This window comes from Carettochelys insculpta, chromosome 17 (genome assembly GCF_033958435.1).
Source record: "Carettochelys insculpta isolate YL-2023 chromosome 17, ASM3395843v1, whole genome shotgun sequence".
NCBI lineage: Eukaryota > Metazoa > Chordata > Testudines > Carettochelyidae > Carettochelys > Carettochelys insculpta.
In genome coordinates, this window is record NC_134153.1 from 6286711 (window position 1) to 6304781 (window position 18071).

The 18071-nt window shown below is 44.3% G+C and overlaps 1 protein-coding gene across 1 annotated transcript; it reads left to right on the forward strand.

The window, feature by feature from the left end:
• Positions 1-300: 300 nt before the first annotated feature.
• LOC142022211 (uncharacterized) lies at positions 301-15287 on the forward strand. The gene is made up of 7 exons (XM_075011805.1): positions 301-315; positions 5498-5687; positions 5781-5840; positions 9800-10144; positions 11626-11701; positions 12414-12500; positions 13850-15287. Exons 2-7 carry the CDS (start codon positions 5513-5515, stop codon positions 14295-14297), a joined length of 1191 nt encoding a protein of 396 aa, XP_074867906.1. The 5' UTR covers positions 301-315; positions 5498-5512; the 3' UTR covers positions 14298-15287.
• The last annotated feature ends 2784 nt before the right edge of the window (positions 15288-18071 follow it).

Sequence of the window (18071 nt, forward strand, 5' to 3'; positions counted from 1 at the left end):
AGATGAGGCTGGGTGACAAGCTAATTATCACAAGATGAAATATTATACCCTATTAAAAACTCGTTGGCAGGTCCTAGCCAAGGAAGAGGAACTGGAACACATCAGGGGAAGTATTTGCTAGATGGGCAACTGTTTTGCACAGGACTGGGCAGGTTTGTGGGAAGTTTGTTGCTTTTCCAGTCAAACTCCTTTTCTGAACAAGTGGGAGGTGAAAAAATTCCCCAGGAGAGAATGGAATCAATGTTGGTCGTGCAGAAAACACAAGGTCTTTAATGTGTGCATTGTGGGGGGAGTCATGAAACCAGTTTGGATCAGGTGAGGTCTGGTCTATGCATTTCATTTACTTCCTTCTCCTGTTGGTTCTGTATCCTGACATGTCTTTTCTCCCCATTATAGTGCTGTGGGTTATTCTCTGTCTCCAATAACTCTGTCTGGTGTCTGGTGTCTGGCATAGATTCTGAGCACTGTATTCAGGCACCTTCCTCTCCATGAGCTCCTGTTCAGATAAAGGTTTGGGGAGGAGGGTACGGCTGAGGGTCTGTGAGGGTGTCAGAATTTTTGTGAACTTGTTAAAGGCTTCTTATCCCTTGGACCATGCAATGCAATGATGCATGGAGCAAAACCATCTGCACTTTCCAGTTCAGGGCTTTCCCCAGACTGTCCTCAGGTTCCATTTTTCTGTGTGACTAGAGTCACTAGCAGGGCCTTGGTCTCCCCTTGTGTTTGCCATATTGTTCTGTAAAGGCTCACTTGGAGCATGTACTCTGGCTGGTGGTGCTTGGCTTCAAATAGCTGTTCAATGCAGCTGCTTCAGTTGCGTTCCTGCCCCACCAGCCCCCAACCCAGTCCCAGGTACTCCTGGGGCATCTGTTATAAAAACTGAAGCCAGAGTACTAAACACCAGTAGTGGCTGGCACAAGAGAAATGCTATTAATAATTCTAATATGGTGGAGGAAGGATGACTGTGAGGTTAAGGAATTGAACTGGCACTCAGGAAGTCTGGCTTCAAATTCTGGCTCTACTGTGTACTTCCTTTCTGACCAAGGGTGAGAGACTTAATCTCTCTTTGGTTCACATTATCATCTGTAAAATCATAGATATGTAGCACCTGAAGGGACCTCGATAGTTCATGCCATCCAGTCCCCTGAACTCAGGCAGGACTATGCAACAATGAGACGATTTCTAACAGTTGTCCGTCTAACTCGTTCTTAAAAACCTCCTGTGCTGGAGATTCCATGACCTTGTTCAAGTTGTCCAACCTAAACATCCCTTGCTGAAATTTAAGCCCATTGCATCTTGTCCTGTCCTTGATGTCTACCCTCCTTCTTGTTACCTATTAGGTACTGACAAACTGTTATCCCGTTTCCTTTCAGTTGTCTCTTCTCCAGACTAATCAAACTATTTTTTTTCAATCTTTCCCTCAGTGGTCATGTTGTCAGACCTTTAATCATAGAATCATAGAACACTAGGACTGGAAGGGACCTCGAGAGGCCATTGAGTCTAGCCCCCTGCCCCAATGGCAGGACCAAGTACTATCTAAACCATCCCCAGTAGACATCTGTCTAACCTGTTCTTAAATATCTCCAGCAATGGAGATTCCACAACCTCCCTTGGCAATTTATTCCACTGTTTGACCGCCCTGACAGTTAGGAACTTTTTCCTAATGTCCAACCTAAACCTCCCTTGCTGCAGTTTAAGCCCATTGCCTCTTGCTCTATCCTCAGAGGCCAAGAAGAACAAGTTCTCTCCTTCCTCCTTATGACTCCCTTTTAGATACCTGAAAACTGCTATCATGTCTCCCCTCAGTCTTCTCTTTTCCAAACTAAACAAGCCCAATTCTTTCAACCTTTTTTCATAGGTCGCATTCTCTAGACCTTTAATCATTCTTGTCGCTCTTTTCTGGACCGTCTCTAGCTTCTCCACATCTTTTTTGAACTGTGGTGCCCAGAACTGGACACAATACTCCAGCTGAGGCCTAACCAGTGCAGAGTAGAGCGGAAGAATGACTTCTCATGTCTTGTTCACAACTCTCTTGTCAATGCATCCCAGAATCATGTTTGCTTTTTTTGCAACAGCATCACACTGTTGACTCATATTTAGCTTGTGGTCCACTATAATCCGTAGATCTCTTTCTGCTGTAGTTGTTCCTAGACAGTCTATCCCCATTCTGTATGTGTGAAACTGATTGTTCCTTCCCAAGTGGAGCACTTTGCATTTGTCCTTATTAAGCTTCATCCTGTTTACCTTGGACCATTTCTCCAATTTATCCAGATCATTTTGAATTATGACCCTATCCTCCAAAGCAGTTGCAACCCCTCCCAACTTGGCATCATCTGCAAACTTAATAAGCGTACTTTCTGTGCCAATATCTAAATCATTGATGAAGACATTGAATAGAACCGGTCCTAACACAGACCCCTGCGGAACCCCACTTGTTATACTTTTCCAGCAGGATTGAGAACCATTAAGAACTACTCTCTGGGTACGGTTATCCAACCAGTTGTGCACCCACCTTATAGTAGCCATTTTTATGGTATAGTAATCATTTTTGTTAGCCTCCTCCGGACTTTCTCCAGTTTGGCCGCCTCTTTCCTGAAGTGTGGCACACAGAACTGTACATAGTACTCCAGGTGAGGCCTAATCAGGCCAGAGTAGTGCAGAAGAATCACTTCTCCTGTCTTGTTTACACCACTCGTACTACTACATCCCAGACTGATGCTTGGCTCATATTTAACTTGTGGTCCCTTACAGATCTCTTTCTGCACAACTTCTTTGGCAGTCTTTTCCCACTTTGTGTGCAATTGATTGTTCTTTCCTAAGTGGGTTGATTTGAAGAAGAGCATCTTTGTCTGTCCTGTCAGTTTTGTTTGTAAGTTTTTCAGTGTAGGGACTCACTCATCTTAAGCGTTTTGTACTGCACTTAGCAGAACGGTGTTCTGATTCAAGCCTCTAAGGGTTATTGTCATACAAACATTAGTAACAGTGGATGGATCTATGCACTTACAGTTGCAATTAACTTGTGTAGTTCCAGTGGTAAAGGAAAGACTACATGCTACGTTAACAGGGAATATCAAAGCAAACATAAGAGAAAACAATCACCTGTTTTCAACAGAAGTCTGTGTAGAATGACATTGAAGTTCAAGTATGTGAGGTGTGTCGTACTTTTACAGAAAAGCAGTTTAGCATCATTCCTGCTCTGTGCAGAGATGACAGAATTTGCATGCGGGGGGAAGCACAGTGGAGGAATGGGTTGGGACCTGTAAATTCTCCCATCGGCTTGTTAGGTTTAACATGATCAACGTTTTCCTGTTGGCTCTTGCAGGGGTTCATTCTGAGTTGGCCCTGCCAACCCTTTCTTTGCTGAAAGACCACATACACATTTTCTCCAGAATGCTTAAAATGAAATCCAGTCATGCAATCATACTAGTACTGCTACAGAGACGTTTTCATTCATGCATCTGAAAGCACTTTACAATGGAGGGCAGTGTCTTTATTCCTGCTTGATGGGGGTGGGGAAACTGAGATACAGAGCTGAAAAGTGATTTACTCCAGCTCATTCAGCAGGCCAGTGATCGAATAGAATGCACATATCCTATCTCCTATTTATGGCTACCCATTGGGCCACGTCGTCTATCCACTCACCACCTAGCATCGTTGGTCACAGGAGAACTTGTTCGGTGTTTTGGAAGAGAGGTGGATGTGACCTGGGTTGTTTGCCAAAAGTGTTCTGAACACTGAGTAGGAGAACTGGGTGCTTTCAGTGCACTGCTGCTGTCGCATGTGCAAATGATCAGTCAGAAATCCGAAATTTCCTTTGTCGTTGTCATGAGAGCAGTCAGGCTACATGAACATGAATGTGCCTGTGTTTTCCTGAAAAAGATGAGTTTAGAGGAATTAATAATGTGGCTCTTTTTCTCCCAATGAACTTAGCTTTCACATAAGCTTTCCATAAAAGTTCATTACCTAATAAATTTTGGTAGTCTTTAAGGTGCTATAAGTCTGTTAGCTTTCACATGTTTATCACAATACTACTGCTCTCCCTTGGCAGGTATGGAACATGTCTTCAGAGCATTATTTTCTCACCCCTAGAACATTGTTTTGCCCATAACGGTCTATTGTGTTTTCTTTTTTCTAAAGTGCATATAGTTCCTTTTTTGCTTTCCTCTTTTATGGTGCTTCTCATGTGTTTGTGGCCCTATTTCTCAGCTGGTTCCATGGAAGTCACTTCAGAGTGTTTTATATAGCATCGGATAAATAGTTCCCACTGCTCTGGCCAGCCCTGGATAATCTGAGATAATACACGTCACTGTTGGAAGTGCAGTTTCTCTTGCAAAAAAGAAAAAAAGCAAAGTGACACCCTCAGAGGCCTGTACCTGGATCACTTCAGTGAGCAATCTGCAAGAGAGAGCCAGAAAAGTTCAGCACAAACAAAGCCGAGAATGAGAGGAACAGGAGATCAACAGCAGAAAGGAGGGTGGAGTTTGTTGCAGGGAGAAGCATTCCAGCTGCTGCTCTCATGGTTAATATCCATTCCCATGTGGGGTTCGCTTCTGTCCTGCTCCCCACCTTGGTGGATGCCTCTGTAGTCCAAGGCAATCCCGGCATTGCCAGATTACAAATGCCAGTGCAAAACTCTCTCCTGTCGGGAAAGGGTGAGTGATTGCAAACAACCTGGCTGGTAGCAGAGAGATTAGTCGATAGCCACAAAAATAATGAGAAGTTCTGAGGCACCTTATAGACTAACAGATTCTTTGGAGCATAGGTTTTCATGGGCAAACACCTGCTTTGTCAGATGCGTGTCACATGTATCTGATGAAGTGGGTTCTTGCCCAAGAAAACTTGGCTGGGTTATAGTAGTAGGCATCCTTCAGTCTGCATAGACTATGGATCGCGCCCTTTAAAGTTTCAATTGAGGACTTCATTTACAGTGTCTATTGTGACTATAAAGACCCACACGAGAGTGACAGTCCTTGTTATTTTTGTAATTCTAGTGATTTGTAAGCCTTGCCAGAGCGCTCCAGTGCAGCAGAACTCTCAGCTGATTATTTCCAGCACATTCGTGTTTGCATTATGTTTGCCCTGAATCAAGTCCTTGAAGAGCTGCACAATGCTTAACTTTATTTCTTTTAATGAATGACCAGCACAGCTAACGTTTGCTGATAAACACGCTGCATTCATCAGATGTTACCAAGAGGTCATAACAACACTGTAAGCAATCAGTGGTCACCTGGAAACCTCACCATTTGCACTAAAGCCAAACACACTATTCACAGTGAAGAACAGACAAACTTTTCAAAGGCAGGTGTTTAAAGTCAGTCTCCTAAATCCATAATTAGGCACCCAAATAGGAGGCCTGATCTCCAAACATCTGCACAACCAGTTGTTCCCTCTGCGTCCCTAATAATTACAGTGGGTATGCTCTGGAACACTGGAACAGCGCTCCAGCAAGGTTGAAATACACCTGGCGTGGATTCTTGTTCCTTATCTTCTCTTCTAGGCAGAGCTGCTCCAAATGGCTGCCAAACTTTATGTTCTAATCAGCTGGCCAGATGGCAGCCGTGTGATCAACATAGAAAACATCAAAGAGCCCCGAAAACCATTTCATCTCTACACAGTTGGTGAGCATGTGCTAGCCCGCTGCCCTGGCTTCAGTGGTCTGTATTGGGGAGTTGTGGAAGGCATAAGTGGTAAGTGATCCTTATCTATCCTTGGCTTATGCCTGATGAGTGCATCCTCTAGAGACCAGTAGATGAACCTAAAAAATCCTTTTCTTCCAACAGAGCATAAAGATATCTTAGAGAAAAGGCTACAGGGAGATAGACAAGTCTTGGAGAAGCTAAGTAAGTATGAAGCTTTGCAATGGAGGATTAACATACAGCAGGCGGTATATTTCTGGAGGAAAGCAATTATATATATGTGAAAGGTTGGATCACAAGATTCCCCTTGGGGCTGTAACTCGGGGTGCTGATTGTACCACTAGTGCCCATCCACTTGATCTCTGGGACACCCCACCGCTCTGTGCTCTTGGGCCAGAAGCTCTGTCTCCCCCAGCCAAGGCACAGAGTTGGGCTCACAGCTCCACAGCAGAGCAAGACAGATGCTGAACCAGCTCAGCTGCAGGAGGGCCCAGCTCTAGGACCTTGGCAGCCCCCAGGAACCCAACCCCCAAACGGGAACCAAACTCCCAGATAAATCTGTCTTACTCTGCATAAAAACTTTACACACAGAGGCTCATGAAGATGTTTGCCCCCGTTACTATGAAAGAGAGAGGTGCACAGTGGTAGCTACCCCTCCCCATACCACTTACTCACACTGGGTTTGATAATACAGAAAAGTGTTTTTATGAAGTATAGAAAGTAGGATTTAAGTGACAGAGAGTGAAAACAGACAGCTCAAAGTAAGTTACAGAACCAAAATAAACAAAACCTGCTATGAAAGATCATTACAGAACATAATGCTTACCCCAGTCCTATTTCCAAGTCTAATCCTTTGAAAGAGACATGCTCTTTTCTCTCTGGCTGGGGTCTATAGCTACTTGTGTCTCAGAGTTTGTTGTTTTCAGGTTACATCCTGTTTATCCTCTTAGAATGGGGAGGCCAGTTCAAAGCCCAGCTGAAGACAACTGTTGAATACTACGCTTCCTTTAAAGAGAATTTCCACAGGGTGGGAATCCTTTGTTTTGTCTCCCCATCCCCATGGGAAAATACCAGATTAAAGATGGATTCCGGGACCAGGAAGCACAGTCACATGCAGGACTGTCCTCAGGGGATACTAGGGGCCTGGGACAACACCCTCCAGTACCACAGACAGAGGCCCCAGTGAAACCCTCCTGTCACATGTCCTGCCCCACCTCTGCTCCACCCCACCTCCACTCCACCCCATCCAGTCCTACCCTACCCCCTTGCTGAAGCCTTCACCCCGATCAAAGTGAATCAGAGGATTACTGGAGGGGTGTAGCACAGGACAGTATCAGGAATTGTCCCCCCACCCACACACATAGTCGTCAGGCTGGTGGTAGCCAGAGTGGCCTGGCAACCTTCTCTGCTCCACTCTACCCCACCCCACCGGCCCCACCTGGCCCACTGTGCTCCACTCCTCCCCAGCAGCAGGAAGAAGAGCACCCTGGGGACCTGGCGCACTGCTTTCCACTGCCACAGTGCAGCCAAGTCCAATGGGCTGGAAGAGGTTGGTGGTGAGGAGGTGAGCAGGCTGCCATGTTGTTCTGGCTCCTTCCAGTGCGTTGAGTGCTGGTGGGAGGAATCCGTGCTTCAGCCCTATGCCAGAGCCCCAGGTAGTCCTCAGGGCCACCTTGGGGCCCATCCATAAGATGGTTGCAGCAGACTTCAAAGGTCCCCCAAAACACAAGTCTTGGGGTAGCTGCCCCAAACCATCCTATGGACAGGATGGCTCTGGTCATGTGTCTTTCTAGAATCAACCACAGTTTGGGCTTACAGGAAAAAAACATTTACAGATGGGAACCTTGCACACTGGGCCATTTAGCCATTAAGTACTACTAATGGCTTTCACTAGAAGACCTATGTTAATAAAACAGATTTCCATTTCATAACTTACTTCAGACTTCATTTTTAACTTCACACGCAAGAATGCTACATGCACAGGAATGGAATATACACATTCAGCAGACTGTAATTTTTAAAATGACACAGGGGAGGGATAGATCAGTGGCCTGAGTGTTGGCCTGCTAAACCCAGGGTTGTGAGCTCAATCCCTGAGGAGGCCATTTAGGGATTGGGTAATTAGATGTCAGGGATGGTGACTGGTCCTGCCAAGAGGGCAGGGGACTGGACTAGATAATCTCCCAAGGTCCCTTAGAGTTCTAGGAGATGTGTATCTCCAATTACTTATTTTGGAACAAATAGATAAACGTAATGTTAACACATCACCAGGACTGGATGGCATTCATCCAAGGGTTCTGAAAGAACTCAAATGGGAATTGCAGAGCTGTTAACCCTAGTTTGTAACCTGTTCTTTGGATCAGCTTCCGTACCTAATGACTGGAAGAGCTAATACGACACCAATATTTAAAAAGGGCTCTAGAGGTGACCCTGGCAATTACAGACCAGTAAGTCTAATGTCAGTTCTGGGCAATTTAGTTGAAACAATAGTAAAGAATAAAATTGTCAGGCATGTAGAAGAACATAATTTGATGGGCAAAAGTCAACATGGTTTCTTCAGAGGGAAATCGTGTCCTACTAACCGGTTAGTGTTCTTTGAAGGGGTTAATAAACATGCAGACAGGGGAGATCCAGTGGATATAGTATATTTAGATTTCCAGAAAGCCTTTGACAAGGTACCTCCCCAAAGGCTCTTATGTAAATTAAGCTGTCATGGGCTAAGAGGGAAGGTCCTTTCATGGATTGAGAACTGGTTAAAAGACAGGAAACACAGGGTGGGCATAAATGGTAAATTTTCCAAATGGAGAGGGGTAACTAGTGGTGTCCCCCAAGAGTCAGTCCTTGAACTGATCCTGTTCAATTTATTCATAAATAATCCGGAGAAGGGGGTGAGTAGGGAAGTGGCAAAGTCTGCCGATGACACTAAACTGTTCAAGATAGTCAAGACAAAGGCTGACCGTGAAGAACTTCAAAAAGATCTCATCAAACTGAGTGATTGGGCAACAAAATGGCAAATTAAATTTAATGTGGATAAGTGTAAGGTAATGCACATTGGAAAAAATAATCCCAACTATACTTATAATATGATGGGGGCTAATTTAGCTATAACTAATCAGGAAAGAGATCTTGGAGTTATCGTGGATAGTTCCTTGAAAACATCCACACAGTGTGCAGAGGCAGTCAAAAAGGCAAATAGGATGTTAGGTATTATTGAAAAAGGGATAGAAAATAAAACAAGGAGTGTCTTACTGCCCCTACATAAATCTATGGTACGCCCACATCTTGAATACTGTGCACAGATGTGGTCTCCTCACCTAAAAAAAGATATCCTGGCACTGGAAAATGTTCAGAAAAGGGCAACTAAAATGATTAGGGGCTTTGAACAGGTACCATATGAGGAGAGGCTAAGAAGATTGGCACTTTTCAGTTTAGAAAACAGGAGACTGAGAGGGGCACATGATAGAGGTATATAAAATTATGACAGGTGTGGAGAAGGTGAATAAGAAGTGATTTACTTGTGCCCCTAATACAAGAACTAGAGGACACCAAATGAAATTGATGGGTAGCAGGTTTAAAACTAAAAAAAAAGAAAGTTCTTCTTCGCTCAGCATATAGTTAACCTGGGGAGCTCGTTGCCAGAGGAGACTGTGAAGGCTAGGACTGTAACAGAATTTAAGCAAGAGCTAGATAAATTCATGGAAGTTAGGTCCATAAAAGGCTGTTAACCAAGGGTAGGAATGGTGTCCCTGGCCTCTGATTGTGAGAGGCTGGAGAAGGATGGTAGGAGACAAATCGCTTGATCATTTTCTTCAGTCCACCCCCTCTGGGGCACCTTGCAGTGGCCACTGTTGGCAGACAGGCTAATGGGTTGGATGGACCTTTGGTCTGACCCAGTATGGCCATTCTTATGTTCTTATGTCACATGATTTTTGCCTAAAGCTTATATTCATAAGCAAATTTTCATAAAGCATGAGAGGGGTGACAATATAGTAACCTCAAACCCCAGTGTGTTTTTGAATGGATTAGTCATAAATGTGCCCTTGTTCCATCCCTTATGAATTGTACGACAGCGGCCATGTTGTGGGGTTGAAAGCACTGCCAAGGGCAGCCAGGCTTTAGATGTGGAATGCTGAACTATACTATATGCTCCATGTTGCTTTCAGAAGAAGAACCAGCAATGCATGGTGGGCTGCCATCTCCACCTAAAAAATCAAGGAAGACTTTTCCAAAATGGATGCCAGGAAGCTCCTCTCGCAAATACAACCATGACAGGAGCTTCTATGTCAAACCGCTAGTAGGGGATGAAGAGGCAGGTCTCCAGCGTGATGCTTCCGTCTCTTCTCTCTTGAAGGAAAGACGCATCCTGAGTAGCACAACTAGGTCCCGCTGCACCTTGTCAGCACCTCACCACACCTCCACTGCCTTCAAAACACCATCTCCATTCTTGACCTTGGCCATGCCCGGAACATCCCAAAATGGAAAAACCAGGCCTGGCACAGCTACCAGAGGTAAATCAGCTGGGTTGTTGTATATGAATTTGTTCAATGTTTTATCTTATTCTGCTTCTGTCTATTTTTAATTTTTAAGATCAGTGGTAATGGAAGGTGGGAAAAGGGCCCGGGATTCTCGTTTCCCTGCAGCAGGGGTGGCAGGCCAACACCCGTGTGCTTTCCCTGGATATGAGAACTACTGTGGTGAAAGATCACTCTTTTCCATGCTTGGGACCTTTTTTCCAATGGGACTGATTAACAAGGTGATAACTCTTCGGCATAATCTTGTGTGTGATCCAAAAAATGCTGAGATCACCAGCAATTTTCTCAATCTTTTCTCACAAGCCAATGAAGAAGACTCGTATTATGATGTATTTGTTATAAAGTACCCATAGTGTGTTGACCCAAACGTCTGACCTGTTTCAGGTTTGCCTATCTGTCCATCCATCTTTACACACACACTAAAACTCCATTAAAGTAACAGTCTTTTTTTCTGGGTAATTGTCATTTGTATTGATGGCTACCCTAGTGTCCATAGATTTGTTTACCTTCATAATTGAAAGAACTGGGTTTGGTTAGAAGAGAAAACTGAGAGGGGACACAGTAGCAGTTTTTAAGTACAAAAAATGTTGCTACAAAGAAGAGAGAGAAAAATTAAGCTTTGAGGCTAGGACAAGAAGCAACAGGCTTAAACTGGAGCAAGGGAGGTTTAGGTTGGCCAGTCGGAAAATTACCCTGTCAGGGTGGTTAGGCACTGGAATAAATGCCTAGAGAGGTTGTGGAATCTCCATCATTGGAGATTTTTAAGAGCAGATTAGATAGACACCTGTCAGGAATGGCGGGGGTGGTGGTGGTCAGCAACCTTTCCGAGGCGGGGTGCTGAAATTTGACCTTCTGACCTCTATGTACAATCCAAGTGCTGGTGATACCTTTTAAAGTCCCTAACATTCTTACTTACAGCGGCTTCATTCATAAATAAAATAAGGGGCAGAACTTTACTGTTTAGGTGGTGCTAGGGAGCATTAGCTGGTCTTTTGTTAATCCACAGGTGGCCTGGCTTTGACTGAGCTCCCAGCTGCTCGGGGGAGGAGGGGCAAGGCTGAGCTCCCACCTTATGTGCTGATGAAAATCAGCTCATGTGCCATTCTTGGTACCTGTGCTGAGGGTTGCTGAGCTCTGGTCTAGATAAAACTTGGTCCCTTCCATTCTTATGATTCTAAGATCTATCCCCCTCCTGCCCAGTTTATTACTGATGGCGCAGTGCCTTGCTGTGGATATTGTAGTTGAATTACAACTATATATTGAGACAAAGGTTTTTCTTTCTGCCTGTAACAAAATCCCAACCGTTCAAGCCAAAGACAGTATGTCTGCTTCATGCTGTTGATAGCTTGGGGACATCCAGGAGAAGTTCTTAGATGAACATGCTCTGGAGACCAAAGGACAGAGCTGATGACAATTTCACATCTGGCTTTTGCTTCTTGCTCCAACTTTCTTTCTAGATTGCATCACCCTACCAAGGAAAAGAAAGTCACATGGCATTCCAGCTCAGTGTCAGCAGCACATCTATACTATCAGGTAATAGTCCCACAAGCAGTGAGGACAATGAAAGTTTCAAAGTCCCTCTCACAGACTCCACTTGGCTTCAGTAGTTGTTTCCATTTCCTGATGCTGCTTTGTTCATATAGATTGTTTTGTCCTGGCTTGTTGACAAAAACTGGGGGAAAAGGAAGAGCCTCAGAGGGCCTGGAGCAGGGGAGGAGAGCTGCCTCTTCCAACCACAAAAGAGCCGTGAAAGACAAAGCAGAAATCAAGGGAGCTCTTCCTCCCCTGCACAGACATAGAGCCAGAAACTGCCCTTAATTATTCCAGCGTGAATCCAGAATAACTCAACTGAAGTCATAGTTAGGGCATGAATTCCCACTGCTCTGCACTCTATGTAATCTTTCATGAGTGAACCAAACCATGAATGGTAGTATTCTATATCCCCTTTACACTTATTTTGTAAGCAACTACACATATGTAAGCTAGTGGGAAATCAAGTCCACAATACAGAATGTATTTAAATAGCTGATATTTTCCATGTAAGACACAGGGAGGGCTTGTCTGAAATGCTTTCCCAGTGACAAAGTATTACAAAATATCTACTTTATTTACTGGGGATGGCCATTGAAACTGGAGTTGGCTAGGTTTTCACAGAGCACTGAAATGTACATTTTAGATCACAGAACACTTGCCAAATAAACATGAAGCATCATTTTCCATTGCTTGTTGGCCTGTTTTTTTGTAGGTATGATGAACCAAAGACTGAAGGTTCCTCAGAAACAGATGATTCTGAGGTAGTTCAGAAAGATTTTGGCTCTGGTGAAGTGGAAATGTAAGTACTGAAATATGAAGTTACAGGTACCTACACAAAACTACGTTTTCCTCAATTCTCTGAAAATACAGCCTTTCAGATTAGTGCTGCCCAAAAATGGAAAGGAATTTGGAGACTCCATCAATGTTGTAAGAATGAGATCAAACCTCCTTCAGATCTTAAGATTTATATGCTGGTATCATATGATAAAAGATTTCAGCTTCAGAATATTGCAGCATCATATATATCACAGCTGTTCATTATTGAACCGTCCGTTTGACCATTGTGTCACCCAAACCTAGTTCTAGCTCACTGTTAGTATTGTTACTTGCATCGGAAATGTGGGATCATGAAACTGAGTCCAGCTAAAGCTCTGAATCTCATGTAGTGTCATGATTGCTGTACTGCTGTTTTCTGTGTTTCCATCGTTCTGGGTCTTATTGCACACTGTGGTGGTTTGCCCTCTAAAACTTTGAGAGTTGTGAGGTACTTGTACTTGGTTTCAAATGTTCTCCAAAGCTGAAAGCAAACTGAAAGGGAAGGTCAAATAGTTACATTCTCACCCAGACAAACTCATAACTAGTACCATGAGAAAAAAGCCTTCCCACACTCCTTTACCTGCACATCTTCTAATCTAATATATGCCATCATGTGCCAGCAATGCCCCACTGCAATTTACATGGGCCAAAGTGGACAGTCTCTCCGTAAGAGAATAAATGGACATAAATCAGACATCAGGAACGGTAATCTACAGAAGCCTGTGGGGAACACTTCAGTCTCCCTGGACACACAGTGGCAGGTTTAAGGGTGACAGTTCTGAAACAAAATAATCTTAAAAATCAAATGGAGAGAGACATCTCTGAGCTGTAATTTATTTGCAAATTTGACTCCATTAACCATGGATTAAACAGAGACTGGGAGTGGCTTGCAGCTTACAAAGACAGTTTCTCTGCTCTGGGTGCTAATTGCTCCCCATTAGACTCTGACAATGGCTCACATCCCCCTGTCTGATCTCACTTGTTTTTTCCTCTTTTGATAAGTACTGTTGATACTGGGTCATTTCCACCTTACTGAATAGACCTTGTCAGCTCTGGCCGTCCCTCTTACTGGGACCCCACTCTTTAAATACCCCTCTGAAACCACCCTCCCACTCATGCATCTGATGAAGCAGGTCTTGCCCATGAAAACTTATGCTCCAAAATACCTGTTAGTCTATAAGGTGCCTCAAGACGACTTGTTCCCACACTAGTTTTCCAGAGGCAGGTACCTTGATTATTCAGTGCCAGCTGAGCTGAGCCATCACGCCCTAGGTGAAGGAGAAGGTGGCTTGTGACAGGCCTACATGTTTTATGCTTTATTTTATTTCCTAGAACTGAGAAGATTGAGCAACTGGAGAGAATCATTTTGGACCTTCAGCAAGAGGTCCTCTCCCTGAAACGCAAGGTGCAGCGGCTGGAATCTCTATCTTTTCAGGAAGACCCCCACAGGCAGCCAAGCGAGATGATGGAACTGTTTAACGGGTACACGAAGGAGCAACTGAAAGAGGCCATCAGATTCGACCAGAAAATCAGCACTGCTTGCAAAACATTACTCTACAAACTGTTCACGTCCGACTACATACAGAGCCACTCCATCACGGGAAGGAGGGGGAACACCTTTCGGGAGGCCAAGCCCATGATGGATGAGCGGTGCATCAAAATCATTAGGGTGTTACTGAAGCAGAAGTTTGGGGAGCACCTGAGTGACACAGTAATCACTGAGAAAATCCAAAATGTGCAGAAAGCACTGAGGCAGAAATTTAAGGCTGAATGCCTCTGAGCTGCATGTGATTTTTCCTGATAGCGCTTGTCCAAAGCATAATGTAGAGTACCACTGCACAGAGACGTCTTTCCAAAAAGTTGCTTTACCTTTGTTGATTTGCTTTATTCAACCCCGGGGTGAACCGTGAAAGTTCAAGGAATTCCTTTGAGAAATACCACAAAATGTCTGCGGCTGAACGTCTGTTTGCATGTACATCATGGGAGATTTTACCCAGAATTTTCCAAGTTTGACACCATTTTACAAATCCCCCCCACCCAATTTGCAAATCATGAGAAGGTGTTGACGCTTTGGTTTCATTTATAATGAACAACTTCAGAGAGAAACAAGACTTGGAGATTCAGTTGAAGGAGCCCCCCGGAAGCATGGATGGGTAGTTAAATCTGATGCCATCTGTTTGAACGCCTGGGGTCTAAAAATGATGCTGAAAATCTCGAAAGAAGGAGGTTTTAAACATGTGAATGTTAGTGTGTATTCCAGACTGAAAGGCTCAGCCTTTTCAAGGTAATCCATCACTGCTACCTATACACACGAGGCAGAAGTTCAGCTCAGAAGGGCCTGGTGAGACCTCTGCCAAACATCTCTCTCATAACCAGTGCTTTTTCTGTGCTGATAGTTGCAGGTACTGAGTAGTAGCGCCTGAGGGGCCCCAGCCATGGGATTGGCTGGGGTGGGAGGGCATGGAGCTGGCTGAGTAGTAGCTCCTAATTTTTTTTCTTTAGTACAAAAAAGGCACCACTCATAACTCCCCAGGGAGTAAATTGTAGACGCCACTTGCCATGGGTCAGAACAAAAAATTTCCCCACTCAGGTAAGGAGGGTAACCTGAATAAAAAGCAACACGTGTGGATTGTACCTGGAACTTAATGGGCTCCAGGCGCATCTGATCTTCACAGGGGAAGTACATCCATTTGTTCACTCAACCTTGCTTCTCTCTCCTCAGGTACAGCCCCCGGCTTCTGCCAAGGATGGAACAAAATAAATGCCTTTACTGCCACATAGTGTGTCTGAGACTTTCCTGCGACAAAAGAAGAAGGTGGGGGAGAGGCTCAATCAACCCCTAAGAGAAGGAAATGATTGCTAGTGGGTTTGTTGGGGTGGTGTGTGCTTCTTTTTTGTGTTTAAAGCTCTTAATGCAGATGACTGGAAGAAGCCATTAGAATTCATCCAAACAATCACACATCTAACCCACGGTAGACGCCCAAAGCAACTCCCTCGCCCACTTTAAAAACTCTTCCTTTCAGGTGTTCTTTTGCTCTTTCTTTCAGAAAACGGATTTTTCTGTTCAGATGTTGAACAATTCAGGAGCAACAGGGGGAAGAAACAGAAACCTGGCTCTCCACAGCTTGTTGACTAAGAAGGAGGGCGAAGGGGGAGAAAAGGGGAAGGGAGTGATGGTGGGGATAGGATGGACCATTTTGGCCCCAAAAGTTTACAGGTTCTTACCTAACCTCCTCCCCAACTTAATTTTAAAGCCCAGAGCCACGAAAACCCCAGGCCATAAAAGGCACTCTTGAGACCCCCAGTAACCACACCAATAATTTTAATACCATTTCCCTTCATTTTTCCAAGCAGCAAATTAGTTTGCACATACCCTCAAAATACAGATGAGTGACTGAGTTACATTAGCATATGCGTGAACATTGCAGCAAAAGCATATGCTTTAGAATTTCAAGTTACAATGGAGTTACAAAGCTTTTATATAAATTGATTAAGTACTAGAATATCATCCAAGATTTAAGCCCTAACAAGAACAAGCCACTTACCCCTCCCCAATGGGGAAATCTGCCAGAGGCGAGACCAGCTCCACTCCTCATGAACGGACAGCCAAAAGGGAGGTTGTAGGTTAAATGGAAGGATAAGAGGAAGGAGGGTGGTACCAGTAAAATAGAAATAATTTGCCATTTCTCAGGAAGACAGCGAGATGGAACATATGAATGTCTCTGTTTGCTGTTGGGATGTATGGGGCTTTTGACATCCCCCAAAACAGACTCTGCCCCCTAAAATACCAACTATGGGTTCAGTTTCAGAGGGGCATGAGTGACTGGCAGAATTTCAAGAAGGGGCTGTCACTATATGGGTAGGAAGGCCTACGCCACAGGCCTATTCTGAGAAAACCACAAGATGTTCCGTGAGGACCCCAGACTCAACTCTATGAGATTAAGAGGATGCCTGTCACCCCTAGCAGGCCTCTGATGTCCCACCACTGTCTCTAGATGTGCCCAAAGATAACTGGTCTCAAAATAGAAACAAAATATTTGTGACCCAAATTATTATTTTTTACTTTGCTGAAACTTTCTGACATTTTTATTAGGGCTGAGCTGACAACAATTGTTCACCCTCTGCTACTCACGTAACCCCCAGAATTATTTGGCTGCCTTAAATTCTTCATCTTCCTCCTCCCTTTCAGAAACCAGGAGGCAACTCCATTGTCTGCAGAGGTCAAACCAATTAAGCCTGAAATGTGGCATTATTGGCAGAGTGAAGCTTTCATATCTGCTAACGTTCAGACTCCAGCTGTGAAACACTGAAGTGGCTTTGATTAGAATGCCCTGGTGTTCAGGAACTGTGACCCAGTGGCATTCTTTTGGATGATAGACACTTTCCGACAATTATTACGATGCTTGATGCTCAATGTGTCTGATGCATCATTTCCTTGCAGAAATGTCTCTCTTTCATGCCTCCCTTCCCCTTATTTATCCCAGCACTACTGAAATGGCATCTGAAATCTGCCATCCAGTAATGGGCAGCAAGCACTAGAGAGAGGCGGTAGAAGGTGAAAGCTGTGTATGAACACATTGGGTACCCCTCTCACTGCCCAGGAGCGGCTGCTTAGATAAGAAAAAAGGTGAGTGAACTGTTGATCTCTGGTTTAATGAATGGCGTTTGTCCATTGCAATCTTTAAGCGTTTTAACATTTTATAATTTTACATTTTGCATTTTTCTTCTTGGTGTACTTTTTGACTTTTGTGCCTTGATTTGAGGCTAAGTCGCAGCTCATATTTGCTGCTTTGCTTCTCACCTGCTAGCTTAGAAAATATAATTTATACAAGCATGATCTCTGCAATTGGGACTAACTACTAGCAGGAAGGGATTTTTGCTCACGGGAATGCTGTTACTTAGATATAATCTCTGGAACAGCAATGAGCATCTCTTGTTAGCTGCCGACAATTTTATTTTATTTTATCTGATTTTTGGGAAAGGCACCGCACTAGACAGCTCTGGTTTCTTGTTCAATGCCATTGTTAAATTCTGAACATTTGATGCAGGGGATGTCCAATTTAGGAGCCATGGCACTAGATTCAGGCTCTGGAAATCTGGGTTCTCTTTCCAGCTCTGCCACTGACCTACTGAGACCCCTTGGGTGAGTCACTTTTCCTTGCTATGTCTGTGCATCACATCTCATCCTTTGTCTGTTTGGAACAGGAGTGGGGAGCCAATGGCCTGCAGGCCAGATCCAGGCTCTAAGTTAATATGATCTGGCCAGTGGCAAATTTCTGTGCTGCAGGTGAGAAGTCCTGAACTTTAGAGCATAATCTCTTTGGGGCAAGGACCAGTGTTCCCTGTAAGCTGAGTGCTTGGGTGATCACCCAGGAGAGATCCAGATGCTGCCCAGATGATTAGCAGAGCACCCACAGCCTCCCACAGCTGGCAGCATGTTTATCTATTGGTTATGCACATCTGCACAAGTTTTGGTGCACATAACAAAATTTAATCCACACATGGGTAGAAAAAATGGGCAGGGACCATCTATTACTTTGCTTTTGTAGAGCTC